Raw genomic sequence first — 21,030 nt, forward strand, 5'->3', positions numbered from 1 at the left:
TTAAATTGAATTTCTGACACCACAGATCTTATAATATTGTCCAGTTATTTCTCCTATGGCATTCAGACAGGGTCTCTGGTGTTTCTTCAAGATTAACTCCAACTCCCAAGTTTCAATGTTCAAGTAACATTATGATAACCACTTCTAAATAAAAGTTACCATTCAGACATCTCAGTACCTAAGAGCAGGCTTAGATCCAATCTCAGAAAATTGAGAGGCTGTACCCCAAGGACAGAGAGCTAAATTATCACTTTAAGATATTTTACAAAATATCCGTGACTTCTCCAAGGATCTGGCTGAAGGTAGGCCTTCATGTAGAATGGAGGCCCTGAAGGTCAGGGATGAGCACAATCTTTACCGAGAGAGGAAAGTGTTAGATCTGTTCAAGGCGCTTCTCTCTATAAACTTAATTTCCTCATTTGGAAATTGGGAAAATCTCAACCTTCTAACTCCAAATAGCCGAAGCAATCTTGAGAAAGAAGAACAAAGTTAGAGGCATCACACTCCCTGATTTCAAACTATATTACAAAGCTTTTATAATTAAAGCACTGTGATATTTGGCATAAAAACAGACATATAACGAAACAGATTAGACAGCCCAGAAATCAATCCATGCATATATGGTCAATTAACGTACAACACAGGAGCCAACAATATACAACAGGGAAAGGACAGTCTCTTCAGTAAATGGTGTTGGAGGGGTGCCTGAGTAGCTCAGTTGGTTAAGTATCCGATTTTGGTTCAGGTCATGATCTCACAGTTCATGGGTTCGAGCCCCACATCAGGCTCTGTGCTGACAGCTTAGAGCCTGGAGCCTACTTCAGATTCTGTGTCTCTGTCTCTCTCTGCCCCTCCCCCACTCATTCTGTTTCTGTCTCTCAAGAATAAATAAACAACATTAAAATTTTTAAAAATTAATAAATAAATGGTGTTGGAAAAACTAGACAGCTACATTCAAAAGAGTGAAATTGGACCACTACCTTACACCATACATAAAAATTAACTCAAACTGTATTAAAGACTTGAATGTAAGACCAGAAACCATAAAACAGAAGCAGTAAGCTCCCTGACACAGGTCTTGGCAATTATTTTTTTTAAACCTGACACCAAAAGCAAAACCAACAAAAGCGAAAACAAACAAGTAAGATTATATCAAACCACAAGTTTCTACACAGATACATGAAAAGATGGTCAACATTAATCATCATCAGGGAAACGCAAATCAAAACTACAATAAGATATCACTTCACACCTGTCAGAACGACTAAAATCAGTAACACAAGAAACAACAATACAAGGTGTTGATGGGGATAAGGAGAAAGGGGAACTTTCTTGCACTGTTGGTGGAAATGCAAACAGGTGTAGCCACTGTGGAAACCAGTATAGAGGTTCCTCAAAAACTTAAAAACAGAACTACCCTATGACCCAGCAGTAGCACTACCAGGTATTTACCCAAAGAATACAAAAATACTAATTCAAAGGGATACATGCACCCTGGTGTTTATAGCAGCATTATCTACAATAGCCAATGGAAATAGCCCAAGTGTCCACTGATTAATGAATGGATAAAGAAGATGTGGGTATATGTACACAATGAAATATTACTCAGCTGTAAAAAATGATAAAATCCTGCCATTTGCAACAATACAGATGGAGATGGAGAGTATTACGGTAAGTGAACGAAGTCAGAGAAAGACAAATACCATATGATTTCACTCATATGTGGAATTTAAGAAACAAAAGAACTGAGTAAAGGGGAAGAAGAGAGAGAGAGAGGGAAGAGACAAACCAAGAAACAGACTCTTAACTATAGAGAACAAACTGATGGTTACCAGAGGGGAGATAGGTAGGGGGATGGGTGAAATAGGTGATGGGGATTAAGGAATGCACTTGTGATGAGGACCAGGTGTTGCCTGTAAGTGCTGAATCACTAAATTGTACACCTGATATGGGAGGGGGTGGGGGGAGAGGGAAGCAAACCATGAGACTCTTAAATATAGATGAGGGCTGATGGAGGGAGGTGGGTTGGAGATGGGCTAGAGGGGTGATGGGTATTAAGGAGGGCACTTGTTATGATGAGCACTAGGTGTTGTACCTAAGTGATGAATCACTGAATTATTCTCCTGACACCAATATTGCCCTGTATATTAACTAGAATTTAAATAAAAATTTGAAAAAAAGAAAATAAATAAATAAAATAAAATAAATTGTACATTGAAACTAGTATTAAACTGTATGTTAACTAACTGGAATTTAAATAAAAACTTTAAAAAATTTTTTAAGTTTCTGCACAGCAAAGAAATCATCAACAAAAAGAAAAGACAACTTACATAATGTGAAAAAATAATTGTAAACCATGTATCTGATAATGGACTAATATCCAAAACATATAAAGAGGTCATACAACTCAACAAAATTAAAAAACTCCAATTAAAAAAGGGGCAGAAGATCTGAATAGACATTTTTCCAAAGAAGACATGCAGATGCCCAACAAGTATGTGAAAGATGCTCAACATCATTAATCATCAGGGAAATGTAAATCAAAACCACAATGAGATACCACCTCACACCTGTCAGAATGGCTAGTATCAAAAAGATAAGAGATAGCAAGTTTTGCTGAGGTTTGGAGAAAAGGGAACTATTATGCACTGTTAGTGGGACTGTAAATTGGTGTAACCTCTGTGGAAAGTTCCTCAAAAAATTAAAAGTATAACTGCCATATAATTTAGCAATTCCACTTCTGGCTATTTATCCAAATAAAACAAAAACACTAATTCAAAAAGATATATACTCCCCATGCTTATTGCAGCCTTATTTACAATAAATAAATATTGTAAATAAATATTGTAAATATTGTTCTATTTACATAAATTGAATAAAAATTTTAAAAAATAATCTCAACTTCCTGTTAGAATTAAGAGAACCTTTAAAAGTGTCCTGAAATAATTCCTGGCACATAGCAGGAACTTGATAAAATAAATTGTACTTTGACTTGTATACCTATTCTAAAGAAAAGCTTACTCAGAAGCCAGCATTTAATAATTATGGCTATGGGAAAAACCCTAATTGGTCTCACTGGCTCTATTATCTCCTCTTTCAATGGTTTCTTCTGTTGTCAAAGTTGCCTTCTTATACCAGAGCATGTCAGCATCACGTATAATTCAAAGCTCTCCATGACCCGTCACCAGCCTATAGCAGTAGCCTTATATTTCACTGTATCTTCCTATTCACCACACATTTCCAAATGACCAGGCTACTTGTGATTTCCCTAATGCTCCACAAACCCTCTCCCACAACCCCACCACCATTTCCATGTTACCACTCAAGCTATCTCATCGATTTGGAATGCTTTGTAAAAGTCTATCTACACAATTATCACCATTACTTGCTGTTCACACACCCTCCTGGACTTCAGATGAGATTTGCCTTCCTCCCCTCTGGTGATCTGTGGTTTTAGTTTAGCTAAAGTTTCACAATCCTCTCCTCTCTCCCACTCCTCAGCCACTCTTCCTTGTTCACAAGCTCCTACCTCTTCCCACCTTAACTGGGATAGGTCTGAGTAAAACAGTCCTCTCTTTGTTCTCATTCTACATCAATCTTCTCATGATTTATTTGGTTTCCCAGGTACCCTGATACCAGGAGACTGTGCCCAGGAGAAGGGATGAAAGTATTCTGGTCAGTGGAAAGTATAAAGTCCACTACACACTAATACTTTTGCATTGTGATACCTCTAGATCTCGTGAGTAATTTTAATTAATCTATCACCAAGGAACTGATCACCTTGACAAAATTAATAAAGTCAAATTTTGGAATCAGCAAGACCAGGTCTCCAAGCCTGGATCAGTCAGTCTAGTGAGGCAGTTCTTCATTCGAAGCTTGTTGTGGCCAACCGGCCCCTTGCCATTGTCTTGCCACACTCTCATTCAGTTTCAGCAGGGAACAGGATTCGTTGTTCCATAAAAGCAAGGAGAAGTATTCAGGATTTTCCAGGGTTGACTCAATCAACTCATAAGCTAAAATAAGAATTGCTTCAACAAGTATGAAATAATGGATTTAATCTTTAAAATTCTTCCTCTCAAATGTTTTTCAACCAGAAGGCAAAAAGAAAATTTGTCCAATGCCAACCGGTTCTCAATACTGACCTCCTTATAACAGCTGAAAATATCAAGAATAAAAATGAATGAAGAGTGTTTGTATTTACAAATAAAATAGCTGGAGAAATCAGAAATATGTTGTTGTGTTATTATTATTCCATCTACCATCTGATAGAAGGAACTATGAAGGAATTAGGAAACCAATGTTCCATTTTGGCTTAAAAAAGAGAAATAAACCATGATCATTTGCTGCAACATTAGTTCTAAATGCAGTGATTTTTGTTAAAGTGTATAAAATATTTTCAAGCTCAGATTTGCAAACAATTGTTTAAATAGAAAAAGGTTAACACAAGCTTCTACCAAATGTAGAACATATAAACATATAAATGTTAAAACCAAATACCATGGTATGTATACCCAAACCCAATAAAAACAAGTTTAAAGTTAGGATTCAATGGAGAGTAGTAGAAAACACAAATAGATTTCTGTGGATATTGAGGATTTTAAATTATTAAAGAACTTTACCAAAATGATTATTTAATTTATAGATTTTATAATAAAAAAATGTTTTAACAATTATTTGGTATATCTTTCCTTTTAGAAAAGGACAGATTTCTCTTTACCACCCAGGTATTATCTTACAATTAAGTGATTTTGGTTATGACAATAATTTGACATTTCACTTTTAAATTAATCCCATATGTTGTGTCACTTTTTCATAAGCTGCACAGCTGATGATTACTGCAGGAAGCACCTTTATGATGTTTGGGGTGAGACCCCTGAAAAATCCCTTTTTTCCTTCATTGTTATGTATCTCTTGAATGAGGTGAATCATAGAAGTTGTTGTTCCTTTTTCCTCCAGTGCTATAAATTGAAAAAAAAATCAGTGTAATTCAATATTTAGTCTTTATACATTAAGATAATCCAATGATTAATGAGAATTTACAGAAGCTAAAATTACTCTAGAATTTACACAAGCTAAAATATAACTCTCTCCCTACCTCTAGAATAGTCTTGTGCTATCCGGTACAGTAGACCCCAGAAACCTGTGTCTATTTAAACTTAAATTAATTAAAATTAATTAAAACTAAAAATCCAGTTTCTTAGTTGCATTAGCAATATTTCAAGTGCCTGACTAGTGGCTTTCATACTGGACAACACAGAGATAAAATATTTCTGTCACTGCAGAAAGTTCTTTTGGGCAGCACTTGAATGTCTTTCATAAGGGACCTCAACAAAGCATTTGGAATTGGGTATGACACAGTTTGATAGGGCAATGGATGGGTGATTGGATGGATAGAGAGATTCCCCACCTGGATTGCAATCTAAATTAAATCTGAAAATTTTACCAACAAGAGGAGAAAACAAATGTAAAAGAATATCACTTGCCACATGATTCCTTAAATTTACTGAGGAATATAAAAATAGAATTAGATAAGGTTTCTTTTTCTTTTCGTAAAGTGATAAAGGTATTTTCTTAAAATCTAAATTGCTAACATTTCACTTGAGAGGAAAAAACCAGACAACCTCCCTTCCACCCAATCTCTCCTTGCTAAGGGGATTATAACGCAAATGCAATTCCACAAATGTATTAGGTTCCTGATGCAGAATAAAACAATGATAGCAGAACTAGGGGAAAATTGCATGTTTGCATTGAGTAACTGTTGGCTTAATTTGAAGAAAAAAATGTTTTCTATTGTTAGGCACGGTACTTCCTAATTATAAACTCCTTAAGGAGATCATCGGTAACTAAAAGAAATGTGGGCAGTCCCAAACAGAACTTTGGAGAATAAAAAAAATCTAAAATTGACAAAGTCTCTACAATAAAAGAATAAATTCAAGACATGTGCCTTAAGAGTCTGCTTTTGATTTATCAATTCTTCAGTTTTTCTGCTTTTGAAATCACTAATTTCTACTCATTTAAAACAACCTCATTTTTTAAAACTGTTTTTAACTTAGTTTTTATTATTGCCTCATTAAAGTTATCTTAAATCACTTTTTAACTTATTACTCCATTAAAAAAAAAAACTCACCTTGAGCCTGCATGCGAGTTCTGACAAGGTTCAGAGGGAAGCTGGCTATCTGACCACAAGTGTGAGACAGTGCACTACATCCCAGCAAAATTATTATCCCAGGGTCTACAGAATTTGTTGCATAATGTTCTAGCCAATAATTCTTCAAAAGCTGACAGAGAAGAGAGTAGTAAATATCCTTTAACCATTATGCAAGACTAAGTACAAAAAAGCGTGCTGCTTGCTCAATTTCAATAAACATACTGGGTAGCTTCTCTTCTATAATGTTTAAGTTCATTTATTTATTTTGAGAGAGAGAGAGAGATCATGTGTGAGAGGGGAAGAAAGAGAGGGAGAGAGAGAGAATCCCAAGCAGGCTCCAAACTATCAGCACAGAGTCCCATGCAGGGGTAAAACTCACAAAACATGAGGTCATGACCTGAGCTGAAATCAAGAGTTAGACGCTTAACCAACGGAGCCACCCAGCCCCTTGAGTGGCTTCTTGATTTGAGAATTACACTGAGCATTTTCACTTAAACCCTTCAGAAACTTGACAAGTCAATACTGTCATCTCCATTTTATAAATTGTATAAATGAAGAACTAATTCAGAGAAACTAAGTTATCAAGTCACAACGCTGATAAATGGGAGGCAACCTTAATCACTTGGTTTTAGTAACTGTTCTTTCCAAAGTCTTTACAAAAGATCGTTCCTACTCCTTGTATAGAGGAGGCTATCCCTACTGTCCTATCATGGACAGGGCATACTGATGTTTTCAAATAAATGTATTCACACAACCTCAGTTTGAGTTTTCCTATGTTCTGTGTCTCTCTGCATGTGTCTTGCTTATTTTGTTTTTGTTTGTTTTGTTTTGTCTAATTGCTTTGGTTTGTAATGACATTCAAAGACCCAAGCAAAATTCTGAAGATTCTCAGAGGGATTAACAGAATAATGTAGAGAAGACTGCATAATCCACTCTAGGCTAACAAAACCACATTTTCTGAACTTTTAAGAAAGATCCTTTTTTCCAAATTTGCTTTTCCTTGAATAAAAGTGGCTAGAAAAGTTATTTTAAAATGGTGGGTTTTACTTTATTTTTTTTTAATGTTTATTTATTTTTGAGAGAGACGGAGACAGAATGTGAGTGGGTTGGGGCAGAAAGAGAGGAAGGCAAAGAATCTGAAGCAGGCTCCAGGCTCTGAGCTGTCAGCACAGAGGCTGACGCAGGGCTTGAACTCACAAGCTGTGAGATCATGACCTGAGCTGAAGTCGGACGCTCAACTGACTGAACCACACAGGTACCCCTAAAAACAGTGGGTTTTAAATATCACTAAGTGCTTTTAGAACTGTTCATTTATTAAAGGATAGCTTTACCATTATACTGAGGCAACTATTATGAAATGTATAATTTGATGCTTCTGACAAAAATACATTTCAAAATGTCTTTACTCAGTGCATTTATTAGTCATGCAACAATAAAAAGAGAAATATGCAATGTCAATCTGGCAAGAAAGCAAAAGATATTGAACTATAAAAATAAAAGGATGGAGGGAGCCCAACATAAACAGGAGCAATAAAGGCATTTTAATAAGACGCAAGACAACAAAGAAGAAAAGAAATACATGCTATCGTATTCAATACTTTAAGCTTCTATAAAAGGTATGTACATTTTTTTAATTGCTAAACAAAATTGGCTATCTTTTGTATGATGGTGGTACCACCTGCCAAAAATACCACTGGGCCTGTGGCTACAGAGCTGTCCTTCCTGCACTGAGAATGAATTGAAGTTCTGCTAGTCACTTACTCTCACCTGGTTCTTATGACCAAATGGTATATATTGTTAAGAGAGTCTATCTAAAACACATGTATGGTCATAAAAATGAAATGATTGGTTGGAAGGGGAATAACCTGGAACCCTACCTGATCAGCAAGCACTACACTATTAGGATATTTGGCCTGTCTCCATGCTGTCTGCCCCCCCGCTGCCCCCACTGGAGCCCCCTATTACTCCTTCCCTCGATTCTCATTTTCATAATGGGGCAGTAACATCTCAGCTTTCTCAATTTTAACTGTACATCAGATTCTTCTAGAGAGTAAAAAACCTAAACCCTAGGCCTCCCCCCAGAATAGTTATCAGAAGATCTTAGATGTAGCCCAAGAATCTTATTTTTTAAAGAGGTGATTCTGATATGCATCTAGAGTTGAGAACCAATATTTTATCAGCATTTAGGTCTATAATTATTATCACTGAAACCAAATTAACAAAGAAATACCAAACAAAAAGTTATTATTAGAATACAAGACAACTAATATATAAAATGAAAAGCAAGCCAAATAAAAGCATTCAATTCAACCAAACTTCTATCAGAAGCTATTCCATGTGAAGTCATTTATAATCTGATTTTTAGAATGAAGACTATTATTATACCAAATTTTCAAATCTAACACATAACGTTATAGTAATGAGAATAAATTCACCTCATAAACAGCCAAATCTATGCCTGCATAAGGTAGAATACCTAGAAAGTTAGGAATATAACCTTTGAAAAAGGTTCTAACACCTTCTTGTTTCAGAAGCTTCTTGCCACAATCAATAATCCCAGAATACTGTCCAGTTTCACCAAGAATCATTCTGGTCTTTAGAACCTAAATGTGAATAATATTATAAAAATATATTATATTCACTCAACTCATCTAGAAATTCAGTAAACTGTATTATATTACAGTGTATACTATCATAGAAATACAAAAAGAAAGCAATTTTAAATAATGATTTTAACCTCTCCCTAATTGACTATTTTTTTAATGTTTACTTATTTTTGATACAGAGGGACAGAGACAGTACATAAGTGGGGGAGGTGCAGAGAGACAGGGAGACAGAATCCCAAGCAGGCTCTGCGCTTATCTGCACAGAGCCCCATACAGAGTTTGAACTCATGAGTCATGAGATCATAACCTGAGCCAAAACCAAGAGTTGGATGCTTAACCAACTGAGCCACCCAGGTGCCCTGGCTATTTTTTTTAAATATTTATTTATTTACTTAAGAGAGGCAGGAAGGGCAGAGAGAGGGATAGTGAGAGAGAATCTCAAGTAGGTTTCATACTGTCCACACCGTCTGCTCAGAAACCTCACAAACCATGAGATCACAAACCATGAGATCTCACAAACCATGAGATCATGACCAAACCTGAAATAGAGTCAGATGCTTAATGGACTGAGCCACCCAGCCACCCCCTCTCTAACTGACTTTTAATTATAAACAGCTGACACAGTACAGAGTTTTTAAAAATCATTTAAATAGAAAAATACAATTAATCACTGTGGTTTTGATGGATAACATCTGCCCAAACCTCTTTAATGTGCTGTAAGGTAACATATTCTAAAACAAACTCGCTTGAGGTAACATTATTGCTTCAAAATAAAGCAACTGTAGACAAATTCCAAGTTTAACAAAAGTAAATGGTCATGTTAAAGTGAAGAACCAATATGGAAAAAAAAATTTTTTGGGTATACTTAAAATACATACTCTAAGAACTCTTGTAACAGTGAAGTGTATTAACTATAATTATTAGATATGACAGGCTCATTTTGTGCCCATAAAGTAATAACATAACAGGAGCTATGGGGCAATAGTAGGCTTCAGGAGTCTGTCTGTGATCAACATTCCTATGCAGTTCTCCTTATAGAACACTCCTGTTCTCTTAAATTCCATTAATTTAATGTAAGGGAGCTCCATATATACTTAGAGAAATGGCTTTCCAAAACAGCCAAGACAAAAAACAGCATAAACTTTTTCTTGATTGGGCAAATTGTGTTATCTTGTTGGAGCTGCCTCTGAGCCATGAGTTGGAAGGCTTTGCTTGAAGAAGTTCTCTGCAGGAGGCACACTTTGGATAATCCCATTCTGAAAACTCTCTGCCCTCTCCAGGGCAGTGAACTCACTCCTTTCTTACCCAAGTAAATCTTTTCTGTATGCTTCACTGGTAGGTTTTTTTCCCCACTCACTCTCTAAATTAAGGTCTTCTCCAAAGTTTTCTTCTCAGTGTAAAAAAAAAAGTAAAGAAAAGAAAAGAAAAGTAAAAAAAAGAAAAGAAAAGAAAAAAGCACCACACTCTACTTTTTTCTAAGTAATCTCATGGTTTTAACTAGCACTTCTTTGCAGATGACACATCAAGACTTGAAATCTCTCAAGTCTCAGTATCACATTTGCAACTGCCCGCTGAAAATCATAACCTGGTTGTCCAACAAAAACTCAAATATGTGGAAACCTGAACTCATCATCTCTCACCACCTGGGCCACTTCTACCACTCTCAAACTCCATTAGAGGTGTAACTCAGATGTAACTCTCCTAAACACTTAAGCACAGAACCCAGACAAAGCTTCACCTTCTTCCTTTCCCTCTCTCCTTCCTGCCACATCTCACACTGTCAGTTCTTGTGACAGCTCTAAAAGGACTCAGTTTCCTCCAGTCAATGTCATACTCCAAGCTTTTACCATCACTCCCCAAAAGATAGCAGTATCTTGTTTATCGTCATCTCATGTCTCCCTCACTCTAGAAAACTTTACCAAGATTATATTTCAGCTTCCAAAGTCTTTAATGGCTTCTTATTTTTTAAGAAATTAAAATTATATTTCTTACATTGCATTCAAGAGCCTTTCTGATCTGCCTCCAACCCATTATCCATGGTATTATCCAGTGTCCAGTCCAAACCTAAAAATCTGCTCCTTTGCCTCCATTCCTTTAAGTCATTATTTCCACCTAAAATGCTCTTCCTCATTATCTCTAAATGTCCAAAATTTAAGCCAAACTCACATATTCTATTTATGTCTTTCATGAAATCACTAACTGGAAATCATTTCTCCCCCCCCAAATTACCATAGTACTTCATATTGATCTCTCTTCTAGAATTCAAATTTTCTATTATGGATCATTGTTATTGATGTACATTTTTAGCTCCTCTTCTATTCTGACCAAATGACCAAATCATGATTATTGATGCACATTTTTATCTCCTCTTATAGACTGACTAAAATGCCTATCTGACTTATCTCTGGATCTAGAAAAATGCCTTAAACTTAGTGACTATGCAATACAAATTTGACATGATTAATGATTCAGTGATTCTATCAATCAAGCAAGCAATCAATGAAATTTTTTTCTTCTTGATACATGTATGTATCTTCTTGATAGGTCTACAACACTACCTTGATCCTAAATAAACAAAAGAAAACATTTACTAGGTCCAACTAACACTCACTAGTGTGAGATTTAAATCCTGTAGCTAGAAAGCTGTTTATTGTACAAAATCCTGATCAGGGATTCATTTACTTTAAAAAGTTATAATTTGCACTGAAAACATTACTTTACTTACAGTTTTATAATAATACATACCTCCATGGGGTAAATACAGGTCTGGGCAGTTGCACCAGCCAATGAGCCAGATACAAATCTCTCAGTAATTCCTATTTTAGCACCATCAAAACTAAGCCATTTTTTATACTGTATAAATAAAAGCATTGAAATATATAATATTACTGAAATGGAATATATATTGTTTCTAAGTTTATAATGTTAATTAGTAATATAAAATTATTTGAGAAAGTATTCCAGACACCTAACATTAGCATCTAGAGAAATACTTGGTTTTAATTTTTACACAATTAGTTGTCTAAAATAATAAGTAAGACTTCTCTATTTGGCCTCCTTTTTCCTTTTTCTTCCCCACAGAATGAGTTAGCAACATTAAATCACGTAAGCATATTAATGAATGTACTATTTCATAAAGGGCATGCAAATGACAAAAAGGGACAGAAATTGCATCTGTTACCTCTTTTTAGCCCCATGTCTTAGATATGCAAGGTACTTAATATTGCTTGGTTACTGGATAATCAAGAATAGTAACTTAACATGAGAGGCTCCTTTTGTTACAAGGAACAATGGTTTACTCTGGTTAGCTTAAACAGCAGGGAGGTTATTGCAATAACACATGTGGAAATAAGGAAAACAATAGCGTAAAGGTCAGGCTTCGCAGGAAGTAAAGTAAGTCAATTTCATGGAGACTGAAACTAAACTCATTTAGGATCCAAGACAGCCTTAGCAAACTGATTATCTTGTCACCTGTTAGGTAAGATGTCTTCCTGTTTGCTTTTCCTAGAGGTCTATCATCAATATAATTCAACTAACTCTGGTTCTCAAATCAGTAACTCCATCAGAAAGTGTGATTGATTTAGTGAAGGCAGAGACTGCTACATGTTCCCAGCACCTAGCACCTACCACCTTCTTCTTCCTTTTAGTAGCACAGCTGACTTAGTTGCCAACTACATTTCCCTCTTCTTTCTTGCAATTAGGTTGTGTGGCTAAGTGGCTAATTTTAACCAAAGAGATATGAGGAGAAGCTGAGTGTGCAAATTCTGACATCTTCTTCAAGTTGCCTGTCCTGGACACCTCTTTCCTCCACCTCAGGAATGGCAAAGATGGAAGCAACCTCTGAAGCCAGGCATTGAAGATGGCAGAGATGTGCTGTTAGCCACGGACCAATTGCCTCTATCTCATTTAAGTTGTTGTGTTTTGGAATCTGTTTGTTAAAACAGCTTAGAATGAACCTCAACAAGAATGGAAATTGGTTACTAGATGTAGGGTACTACCATAACTAAAACCTAAAATATGTGGCACTGGCTTTATTGTTAGGACACAGATATTACAGTCTAAGCAGATGATGATCTTTCTATGCTTTGTGGAAATGCTTGGTAAAGCGTCTGCTGTGATAATGTGGGAGGCAGACGGTGTGCTTTTTGAGCCTGAAGTTCTAGGAAAACTGATTGTAAAATCTCAGAATATTGGTCAGTGTTGCATGCTCCTTGCTGCTTTTGGCACAATCTATAAGATATGAGGTAATGTATCTCTCTGCTTTTTTGCTTTCCAAAGCCAGTTTGCAAGCAGAAATGGGAGGGAATGGAGCTCTGCTAAGGGAGTTTTCTTAGCCTGGCTTTGTATTCAAGAATGGTGGGTTTCCAAGTTGGAAAGGCCACCTGCTTCTGTACCCCAACAGAAGGAAATAAGATTGTCCTAAAGCACTTGCCTATCTGAAAAAAATCATATTAGGGGCTCTGTCATTTGATTTCAGTTTATTGTTTCAGTTCACATCAACATAGGCTACTATAAAAATGAGAGAGAAGGGGAATGACTAAGCACAGGAGCTAGAAAATAAAATATCAGAGAAGAGATTTTTGGATGTGGTTATGCTATGTGGTATTGACTGAAAACAAACAGAGAAGAAGTCTAAGAAACTTCTAAAACAATTGTATGCTAGAAAACCCATAAGCAAAGCCTACAAGACCCTATGTTCCATTGATCTCTAAAGCAATTCTCAGGCCCCCAAATGCAAGCAGGCAGACACCTGGCCGTGGCAGACACTTCCAGAGCTCTGCATCACATCTGGACAGTTCTGTACAGACTCACAGACTCACTTCACTGACAGAACACCATCAAAAACAAAAGCCTTTCATCTCTCTGTTTTGCTGCCTCAGGGCCTTCTCTGAAGCTGTAGGAGACTGTCCAGCCCAGAAGTCTGGGGAAGTTAAAGTCATAAGAGCAATCCTCATATAATATGGGATATAAACTGGCAGATAAATAGCTCAGCTCTCTTCTTTCAGGCAGATAATTCTGAGAACCATTCTGTATACTTCCTAGAAGTTCCCTCAGAATCAAGCCCCTATTTCCTATAGCTGAAACCTCATTTATGTACCCTTATATTGGCTTTTCTTCCTTCCATGTCTCACTGTCCCTGCTTCTTCACAAATAAGCTAGCTGTACCCAGACTCTGTTTGGGGGGAGAGGGGGAACCCAAATTAAAACAGTTGGTATTACTTCAAAAGTGGCCCTATGCACCAATTGAAAGCCAGAAATTGTCAGAGTAGATCAAAAAAACAAGACCCAACTATATGTTATCTATAAGAAATCCACTTTAAATATAAAGACACATACAAATTAAATGTGAATGGAGAAAAATATACCATGCTGACACCAACCAAAAGAAAGCGGGGTAACTATATTAATTTCAGACAGACCAAACTTCAGACCAAGGAAAGTTACCAGGGATAAAGAAGGGCATTACATAATAATAAAGGGGTTAATTATCTAAGAAGACAAAACAATCTTTAACACGTATGTGCCTTACAACAGAGGATCAAACTACATGAGGCCAAAACTGATTGAAGTGCAAAGAGTAGTAGATGAATCCACTATCACAGCTGGAGATTTCAATATCCTTTACTAGAAATGGGCAGATCCAGCAAAAAAAAAAAAAAAAAAAATCAGTAATGACATAACTGAACTCAACACCACCATCAATCAACTGTATATAACTGACATCCAGATTGTCTCATCCAAGAATAGCAGAGTACACATTCTTCTCAAGCTCACATGGAACATTCACCAATAAAGACCACATTCTGGGCCATTACACACACCTTAACAAATTTAAAAGAATGGGGATGCCTGGATAGCTCAGTTGGTTAAGCATCCGGTTAAGCGTCCAACTTCGGCTTAGGTCATGATCTCACAGCTTCTGAGTTCAAGCCCCCATGGGTCTCTGTGCTGACACCTCAGAGCTTGGAGCCTGCTTCGGATTCTATGTCTCCCTCTCCCACCTGAGATCTGTCTCTCTCTGTCTCTCTCTCTCAAAACTAAACATTAAAAACAAAAATTTTAAAGAATGGAAAGCATACAATGGCTGCTCTGAGATCACAGTGGAATAAAGTTAGAAATCAGTAACAGAAAAATTATTTTTAAAATATCTACCAAATTTACCAAAATATGTGGAGATTTAAAAACACACTTCTAAATAACACACAAGCCGAAAAGGAAACCTCAGGAGGAATTTTAAAGTATTTTGAACCAAATGAAAATAAAAACACAATTTATCAAAAGGAGTCGGAAGCAGTACTAGAGGGAAATTTATAGCATTGAATACATATATTAAAAAACAACAAAGACCTAAAAATCAATAATCTAAGTTTCCACCTTAGAAAACTAGAAAAAGAAGAGAAAATTAAATCCAAAGCAAGCATAAGAAAATATGTAATAAGAATTAGAACAGAAAGCAATGAAATTGAAAATAGGAAATCAATAGAGAAAATCAATAAAATCAAAAGCTGGTTCTTTGAAAAGTGGTCCTAGAAAGTAGACGTAGAGAGTGGATCATTCACCAGTTACTGGACAATTATGGGATCTTGGTTGGTAAATGGGATGATGATAATCTATGGTAACCTATGGCATTACAATTACTAAGATTCATAGTCATGGTGGGTTGGGATGAGATATTCATAGGCAGCAAAGCATTATATTATGCAGTTGCCCTAATACTTGAACAGCACGGGGAAAATTACAAGATTGTAGAGGTGGCTGGCTCTAATTCACTGTCTTAGAAACTTTGTTTTTTGGGGTTTTTGTTTGTTTTTTCTTATTTTCTTTTTCCTTCCAAGATTTTACTTAAATTCAAGTTAGCTAACATATAGTGTGGTATTATTTTCAGGTGTAGAGTTTAGTGATTCATCATGTCTTAGATCCTTTTTTTTTTTTTTTAATTATTTATTTTTGAGAGAGAGACAGAGAGAGACAGAGTGCAAGTGTGGGAGGGGCAGAGAGACAGGGCAACACAGAATCCAGCACAGAGCCTGATACGGGGCTCAAACCCACAAACCATGAGATCATGACCTGAGCTGAAGTCGGATGCTTAATCGTCTGAGCCACCCAGGCACCCCATGTCTTAGATACTTTGAAGGCAGATAATGTCAAGGTTAGATCAGCTGATTATCACCTTAAATCATATTATGAACACCGTAAGGCCTTCATATAAGCATTTAAAGAGAGTCTCATGGATAACTACAAATCAGGCCCAGGATATAAATGTAAAGGTAACAGTTACTAAGGAAACCATGTAGAGTCTCAAAAGGTCTCCTATGGTAAAGTGAAGACCCTCGCTGGGGAGGAGTAAGACCCTGACACATGGGATGGGGACATTTGGATGTATATGCCTAGAAAATGTAGTCTCTAGCACCCTCCAATTTGGCAAAAAGTTGCCTCCTTCCTAATTCTAGAGCAGAGAAGCTTCTCTTTGTCCAGAGGCAATGTAAAGGCCTCAAAAAGGCAGATACCTAACAAGAGGATGTTTGCTTTTCCCACAGTCTGTCCCACCTATGACTGCCTCTTACTGCCTTTCAACCAATAACTTATATAGGGTCAGTCCTCAGACAGCCCAAGGACCTGGCTACTATGGGCTGGAAGGAACCAAGGGAATGGTGTGAGAGTGGATCACAAGAGTACTGACCGGGGGGATATGAGAGGTGGGATGTAATGCTGGATAGAGAAGACTTTACTGATGTGGAACACTCTCTCATGACACAGGACTCCTAAAGCCGGTTGGAATATGCTACTGGGACTGCTCTTTAAAGCTTGGACACAACTACAGCTGGCAGCAAATGAGATAGAGATGTTAAAGTCTTGACAGATTGTTGAGGAAGGGGTCAGCAGACTCAGGAAGGTAGAAATATTACAATGAATTTTATCATGCCTGGAGAACCTACCAGTAGACTATGTTTTTAAGAGAAGAAGGGAGTCCTTGTTGAAAGACCCAAAGATGACTGTCTCAGTGTTGACAGCAGGGGACTATAGCTGCCATAGATTCCTCTGACAGATCTACAGAAAGTAAACAGAAAACCTTCGGGAAAGGATTCACCTTTCTAGATGTCATTAAGAATTTTCATGATTCATGGGAAGAGGTCAAAATATCAATTAATCAATTAATAGGAGTTTGGAAGAAGGGGCCCCAGACTTCAGTGCAGGAAGTAACTGCAGATGTGATGGAAACAGCAAGAAAACTAGAATCAGAAGTGGAGCCTGAAGATGGGACTGAACTGCTGTAATTTCATTAGAAAACTTTCACAGATAAAGTTTCTTCTGATAGAAGAACAAAAAAAGTGTTTCCTTGCGATGAAATCTACTCCTGGTGAAGATGCTGTGAAGTCTGTTAAAATGACAACAAAGGATTTAGACTATTATATAAAGTTAGTTGATAAAGCAGTGGCAAGTTTGACAGGATTGACTCTAATTTCGAAAAAAGTTCTACTGTGGGTAAAATGCTAATAAACAGCATCACATGCTACATAGAAAATGTTCATGAAAAGAAGAGTTCATCAATGGGGCAAACTTCATTGCTGTCTTATTTCAAGAAATTGCCACAGCCACCCCAACCTTCAGCAACCACCACCCTAATCAGTTAGTAACCATACCCATGAAAGCAAGACCTTCCATTTGCAAAAAGATTAGAACTCACTAAAAGTTCAGATGATGCTTATAAAGTACTTTTACTTAGAGTAAATACATAGTTGGGTTTTTTTTTTTATTTTTGTTTTAGATACAATGCTATTGCACACTAAATAGACCACATAACTTTCATATGCACTGGGAAACCAAAAACATATTTGACTCCCTTTATTGCAGTGATCCAGAACCAAACCCACAATATCTTCAAGGTATCATTTACACAATGATATCTACTGCTTGTGCACATGCCAGTTTTCTCTCTCATGAAAGTCTAAATTTTTTAATTAAATTTAAAACCTGATCTTTATCATAAAATTCCACAAGAAGTAACATTTTACCTGTTCATAGGCCCCAATCTTGAGTGTTGCCTCAGGTGCAATTTTAAAAACATTTACACCATTCCCCTGCCAAAGAGAATGAATTCCTCCTTCTTTTACCATCTGCTCAAACCCACCAATCAATCTCGGTCTCCTTGACTTTAAACTATGAACCTAGAAATGAACAGGAAATTTATTTTTTAATTGATTTTGTTGGTAATATGACAATGATGTTATTATTGCTAATAAAATAATGATACATAAATATAAATATCAATATCTATGATATTCAACACCATTTTCATTTTTGTTTGGAGACATATAAAATTGATATATTAATTCTTTTGTTTTACCAAATACATACTTTAATCTCATATATCAAAGAAAAGAACAACTTAAAGAAAACAGGAATGACTTACCAGAAAATTTTTACACACACAAAATGTGTTGCTGCTAATATATCACAAGATTATTAAAAAGTACACTGAAATATGCACTGAAAAAGGAATGGATGAGAATATGTCAAACTTTCAAAAGTGGATACTTCTGGGTAGCAAGGTATTGTGGGATGAACTGCGTCCCCCTAAAATTTATATGTTGAAGTCCTAATGCCCATTACCTCAGAATGTGACCTTATTTGAAGACAGAGTCTTTATACAGATAATCAAATTAAAGTAAGGTCTTAAAGTGGGCTCTAAAATCTAATATGATTAGGGGCGCCTGGGTGGCGCAGTCGGTTAAGCGTCTGACTTCAGCCAGGTCACGATCTTGCGGTCCGTGAGTTAGAGCCCCGCGTCAGGCTCTGAGCTGATGGCTCGGAGCCTGGAGCCTGTTTCCGATTCTGTGTCTCCCTCTCTCTGCCCCTCCCCCGTTCATGCTCTGTCTCTCTCTGTCCCAAAAATAAATAAAAACGTTGAAAAAAAAATTTTTAACTCTAATATGATTAGTATCCTTATAAAATGAGGAAATTTGGACAAGGAAATACGTAGAGAGGGAAGACAATGTGAAGAGACGCAGAGAAAAGACAGTCATCTCCAAGCCAAGGAGAAAGGCCTGGAATAGATCCTTTCCTCAGTGCCCTCAGAAGGTGCCAACACCTTGATCTCAGATTTCTAGCCTCCAAAACTGTGAGACAATAAAATTTGGTTGTGTAAGCCAGTCAGTATGTGATATTTTGTTACAGCATCCCTGGCAAACTAATACACAAGGATTACAGGTCATTTTAATGTCCCCCTTTATACTTTTCTTTATTTTCCCATTTTCCTAATGTTTTATTTTATAATAAGAAAAATGTTATTTTTAATAGAGTGAAAACTAAAACAGTAAAATACCCTCCTGGCTATGATATAAGAGAATAATAATGGGAGAGCAGGGTGAAATGGGTATTCTCACCTCCTATGGGAAGAAGTCTGGAAAAGAATTTAACACTAAGCCCGTGCACCCACACAGCTTTTTAAATGTTCAAATCATTACTTAATTTCTAGGAACTATTTCTAAATAAATAATCCTAAATATGATAAAAATATTCATAAATAATGATGTTAATCATTATGAACTATTATGAATTATAATTTTAAAAGAATTTTAAAACCACCTACATGTCCAAGAATAGAAAAAAAAAAACAAAAATAATAGGACATATCCACTTGAAATAATACAGTCATTAAAACCTGTATTTGAAGAATACACAAATATTTGAAATATTTGAAGAATATCTGAAATAACATGAAAACATGCTCACATTATCCTGTTCATTACAAGAACAAAAAACAGTATATAAATTATTCATATATACTGCTACTTAGTAAGAGGCATTCCTGCTATAGATGCAGAAGAGCTGGAGAAAGAAAGTGCAAATATGTTCAGGGTTGCATTGTGGATACAGATCTGAGTGTTCTCAACTTGGTTATTGTAAAAAAATGGGAGAAGGATATTCCTAGGCTGCTACTACTGTGCCTCATCACCTAGCACCCATAAGAGGTAGCAGGATCTGCAAACTTTTCATTCTGTCTGTAGAAGATGATGTCCCCCAACATGTTGTCAGAAAGCCCCTGAACAAAGAAGGCATGAAACCCAGGACCCAAGTGCCCGAGATTCAGCATCTCATTGTTCCACGTGTCCTGTAACACAAATGATGGCTCTGAAGAGATAGCATACTAAGAAAAATAAGGAAGAGGCCATAGACTATGGTAAACATTTGGCAAGAGAAGGAAGGAAGCCAAAGGAAAATAGCAGGAATAGATTGTCAGGAGATGGGAGCTATCCCCTCTGAGAGCTCCCAACGTGTACATCTGAGTCTGTCAGAAATAAGATTTTCTAAGAGTAACAAGTAAGATCATCCATCAACCAAAAAACACTATTCATAATCCATTACCAAATGTCACCAATGTTACCAAAAAAACAAAAGACAAAACAACATACAGTATGTAAGTTTAATTACAAATTTAAACTCACTAGACTGTGAATTATAAATTTTTATATCCTTGCAAAGAAAGTATTCTGCAAATATTAAATTTGAATTATGATAGTTAACAGACTAAACTATGCACTATTTTAAAACTATCATTGACAATCCTTACTGGGTAAAATAAAAATAATTTGACATTACCTCTAGTGAAGTATCAGCCACTAGTAAACTTTAAGTAACTTATTTTCCAGTTCTTAGAAATATGCTTAACACTTCATTAGTAGAATACAACCGTGTTATTATGTAGGTGCTAGAGTCTAAAGATAACCAATAAATAAGACTAGTGGTGTCTTATCACTTCTTTGGTAGATTTAGTTATATTTCTGGGGAAAAAAAAAACCTCTAACAAAGCGTTCTATTATTATTTCCAATAAAAACTAATTCAAATAGCACATAAGCATCTGTAAGAAAATTAAGAAATCTTTTAATATTGAAATAAGAAAATTTACATTTTCAGAAAAAGTAAAACTTTAATGGGAAATAGGATGAAATGTGTCAAAATATTTCCTTTTGAAAATTAAGGAGGGTTTTTCAAGTTATGTTAATGCTTAAGGGGTAAAGTGTGCAATCTACCTGCATCATGACTTTCAAGCGGTCAAAAGGTGCCGTGCATGTCCTTGCAACTGCCCCGGCTATACCTGCTGCCACCAAACGCCTCCACCAATCTCCAGAACGCTTCTCTTGCTCAGTAAATTCATCTGGAATAGATATACTCTCCCCTATGTCAATTATCTGATACGATATAAATATGAATTACATAATAAGGAAAAGTATAACCACTTGATAAATTAAAAAGATAACTTTTTACAAAGACCA

The 21,030-nt window shown here is 36.2% G+C and overlaps 1 protein-coding gene across 1 annotated transcript in view; it reads right to left on the reverse strand.

Moving 5' to 3' along the window:
- Positions 1 to 4,779: 4,779 nt before the first annotated feature.
- The window catches only part of LOC115519771 (calcium-binding mitochondrial carrier protein SCaMC-1-like), a 43,743-nt gene continuing 27,492 nt past the window's right edge, over positions 4,780 to 21,030 (reverse strand). Inside the window, 6 exon segments of the mRNA XM_030323659.1 lie at positions 4,780 to 4,958; positions 6,128 to 6,278; positions 8,584 to 8,751; positions 11,500 to 11,607; positions 17,769 to 17,921; positions 20,788 to 20,946. Coding sequence (XP_030179519.1) covers positions 4,780 to 4,958; positions 6,128 to 6,278; positions 8,584 to 8,751; positions 11,500 to 11,607; positions 17,769 to 17,921; positions 20,788 to 20,946 — 918 coding nt within the window.

The sequence above is a fragment of the Lynx canadensis genome, chromosome C1 (assembly GCF_007474595.2).
Source record: "Lynx canadensis isolate LIC74 chromosome C1, mLynCan4.pri.v2, whole genome shotgun sequence".
Taxonomy (NCBI): domain Eukaryota; kingdom Metazoa; phylum Chordata; class Mammalia; order Carnivora; family Felidae; genus Lynx; species Lynx canadensis.